The sequence below is a fragment of the Etheostoma spectabile genome, unplaced genomic scaffold, assembly GCF_008692095.1.
Source record: "Etheostoma spectabile isolate EspeVRDwgs_2016 unplaced genomic scaffold, UIUC_Espe_1.0 scaffold271, whole genome shotgun sequence".
Taxonomy (NCBI): domain Eukaryota; kingdom Metazoa; phylum Chordata; class Actinopteri; order Perciformes; family Percidae; genus Etheostoma; species Etheostoma spectabile.
In genome coordinates this window covers 273,873-277,564 of record NW_022605575.1, presented here as the reverse complement: position 1 = coordinate 277,564, position 3,692 = coordinate 273,873, and the positions used below count along the sequence as shown (strand labels likewise).

The following is a 3,692-nucleotide window of genomic DNA, read 5'->3' as shown; positions in this document are numbered from 1 at the left end:
AACAAGACATAAGCACATGTGACAGCCCGAGCATCAGTGCATGTTTCTGTGTTCACCCTCGTGCGGGATAAGCTCAGCTGGGTCAGTCCCCCGGGGTGATATAGCAGAGTGTGTCAGAATGACTAGAACATTCCTCTTGTTTTTCAATGCAAATCCCTTTTTCCTCCCTCTCTCTCTCTCTCTCTCTCTTTCTCTCTCTCTCTGCATGTCTTAAAAAAAAAAAAAAAAACGGAACATAAAAATTACTAAATTTCCTTCTCGACCAATCCGACGGCGCAGCGCAGTAGTGGAGCGCAACGTGGATTATGACATGGCGAGACCGACGCAGCAGCTCGCGCCGGCTATTTTTAGAGCCAATCTCACTGCCTGGCGAAATATAGCAAACCGCCTGGATGTGCCACTCGTATCACAACAACTCAGGGTGATGGTGGGGCGTCACAAGGCAGGCAGGTGCACGCGCCAAAACATCATCCAAAAAGAAAAGGACTTCTTCTCCATGAACTAGTGATGTCATATTACAGATGTTTACGTCAGCCCTGAAAGGCGGGGAACAGGATTTAAAAAAAAAACACATTAATATAAAAATGTGGGCAAGTTTGGGTGGGCTGCATTCTCGACAACAACACATGCCATCACAACTATTTGACACCGTGTGTGTGCGTGTGCGTGTGTGTGTCTCTGTGTGTGTGTCTGAGTGCATGCGTGTGTTTGTGCATTGTAGGCTATGTGTTTTTGTAGACAAACCTGTGTGTGCGCGTTTGTGTCTGTGTGTGCATGTGTGCATGTGTGGGTGTGTGTGAATGTGCATGCATGTGTGGGTGTGTGTGTGTGTGCGCGTGCGTGTGTGTGTGTGTGTGTTGACTTACAGTTTGTGCAGGGCTCCAGGGAAGGTCACACTAAAGTTGCTTTTAAATGTATTTTTTTATAACTTATTTGCATGTTTTTGCACGCTATTGTTGGGAGGGTGGGAGTCTGTGTGTGTGTGTGTGTGTGTGTGTGTGTGTGTGTGTGTGTGTGTGTGTGTTGTCTGTGGGGGGGTTACAGAATCACTTCATGTATCCTCTCACACATTAGTCCAAGACTAATTCTAAAATGAGCCAAACTGCCCCAAAATAAATTGCACCAGAGAACATTTTGCAAATATGTGAACATGGTAATCTTGGCTGCTTGTGTTGCAAGAGTTTAGGCTCGTGTTGATTTTGGGAGACAGACAGAAAGAGACACAAAATACTAAAAAGCACACAAAAAGTCATTAAGTTGTTCCTACCTTTTGCCCCTCGCAGGACGAAGCCAAATCCCTCATTCTCCTTCTTCTGGAGCACCACCGTCTTCTCGTCCACCACGCAGTCACTGTTGAGGAGATGCCGAGCAGAGCGACCGTTAGCACAGCCCATCATCCGCAGCATGGCCACGGACGCCCTGCCCGAGTGGAGGTTCATGCTGCTGGAGGAGAGCTAGTCCGGCCAGGGCAGGGCAGGGCAACCCCGACCCCACCCCACCACAACCGCTGCCTCCCCCTCCTCCGCCTCCTCCTCCTCCGGCCGGCCTCTATCTCTAGCAAACGGTATGACAGCGGCCCCGACAGCCCGGCGACAGCATCTCCAAAACGAGAGACGACCCAAAAAAAAAAAAAAAAAAAAAGGAAGGGAGACAACCGACGAAAGAGAAGCGCCTCCCTCCCCTTCTCTGCACCTCCGTTCCCCGCCGAACGCACGCCGCGGCCGGCGTCCCTGCGCGGAAAACGCGGGGTCGGCAGCGCGGTTACCCCGCGCGGCTCCGGTGGCGGTGCGGGAGTGCGGCGCCGTCGAGGAGAAGCGACATCGAGCTTGATGGCGATAGCCGCTAATGCTCATGATGAGGCGGGAGGAAGGCTGAAGCTCGCCGCCGGGTTTGTGGGATGGAGGGTGGAGGGAGAGAGAGAGAGAGAGAGAAAGCGCGCGTGCGAGAGAGAGAGAAGGCGAGATAGAGAGAAGAAGAAGAGAGGAACAGAAGAAGAGAGAGAGAAGAGAGAGCAGGCGCGTGCAGAGAGAGAGAGAGAGAGAAGAGAGTAGAGAGAGAGATAGAGAGCAGCAGAGTTCGGTGTGAAGAGACGTCAAGAAGTTTTGCGTGTGGTGCTGCAATGTGCCTCACAGCTACAGAACCGAATGTAGGGAGGTGTGTGTGTGTGTGTTGTATGTGGTGGTGTGTGGTGGTTGTGTGTGTGTGTTTGTGTGTGTGTGTGTGTTTTGTGTGTGTGTGTGTGTGTGTGTGTGTGTGTGTGCATGTGTGTGTGTGTGTGTGACCAGATGTGGAAAAGAGTGATGGCAGGGTGTCACTGTGTCCTTTGGTCCGATATTTGTCCAATTTTCAGACTGATTAGCTAACTGATTGATTGACGTTTGAGTGGTGTGGCTATCTGTCCTCTTCCAGTTAAATTCACTGACATGTCCGCTAAATAGAAATAGATAAAGTCCCTTTTTGCATGTCTGAACGAATGATTTGAGGTAGCGAATAGCCTAAATGATTGATACTCTGCTGAAATGCTCCATGTTTCTTTCCCCATTAAACATCTGAAGTGTCAGCTGTGCAGTCAGCCTGCAACTGCAGCTAGAAATGCATATGACATTATGTCCCATTTTCTCCTTTTTAGGGTAGACGCTACAGGCAAAAACAACTATTTTGCTTCCACAACATGTCTCCTTTCAGTCTAGTGGGAGAAAAAAATCCAACGTACACATTTGGGTGTTTATGGAACTACATTTGCCTGATTGTTAAACCGGAAGATCACATAGAGTGAAAGTTAATGGCATTTTTTCTGAGTCAGCTATTTTGAGTCTGCTAAACGACAATGAGCTGTTGTACTGAACATTGCTGCAGCTCCTCTTTTCACCCTTTGTGTTGAGCTCTTTGTTTCAGCTACAGAGTGAGGCATCTCACTTCTGTTCCATCTTTGTTGGGAGTCGCACATGTTGCAGTAGCTAGGTAAGGACTACTAGCCAGTCAGAAGCAGAGTATGGGGGCACTGACAGTCCCTAGGTCAGGACTACTAGCCAGTCAGAAGCAGAGAATAATGGCGTGCCACGCTAGCTGCTAGGCCAGCAATATAACATGTGTTACAAAGTGCCCCCCCCCCCGGCTCCCTCCTAAACCCTGGTGAAGCTATACTACGACACAACAATTACTACAAAATGAAAGGGAACCTCTTGAAGTTTGACTCAGCCATACCATGTCTAATCTGACATGTTAACCAGGGGGAGTGTTTATCACCCGCAGGTCTTAGTTTTCTGAAATACGCATAAAATGGTACGTTCCGTCTCTGATTTCCTGCAGTGATCACGGCTCAGAGTCGTGAAGCGGAGCTGAGAAGAGGAGAGGTGCTCCTCCAGCCTGAGGTGTTGTCTGTACGGGTGCATCATTCAGCTTATATTAGGTGCAAGGATTACACTGAATAGACACGTGGGATGAGAGAGAGAGAGAGAGAGAGAGAGAGAGAGAGGAGAATAAAAGGAGAGAAAGAGAGAGGTGCGACAGCCATCCTAGCAACAGTTCCCTTAGCAACGCAATCTGTCTAGAGAGGAAGAAGGCCCGCACTGCTGATACACTGAAGGTTATCTCCCAGCATTCCCTTACAAACACACACCCACACACACACGCACGCACGCACACACTCACACGCACACACACACTCACACGCACACACACGCACGCACGCA

At 49.4% G+C, this 3,692-nt stretch overlaps 1 protein-coding gene across 1 annotated transcript in view; it reads right to left on the bottom strand.

Annotated features, from left to right (window-relative positions):
• Positions 1-3,692, bottom strand: part of LOC116685814 (SH3 and multiple ankyrin repeat domains protein 2-like) — a gene marked incomplete in the record, with an annotated part of 236,568 nt that overhangs the window by 166,941 nt on the left and 65,935 nt on the right. Inside the window, 1 exon segment of the mRNA XM_032510775.1 lies at positions 1,268-1,350. Within this exon segment, the coding sequence (XP_032366666.1) occupies positions 1,268-1,350 (83 nt within the window).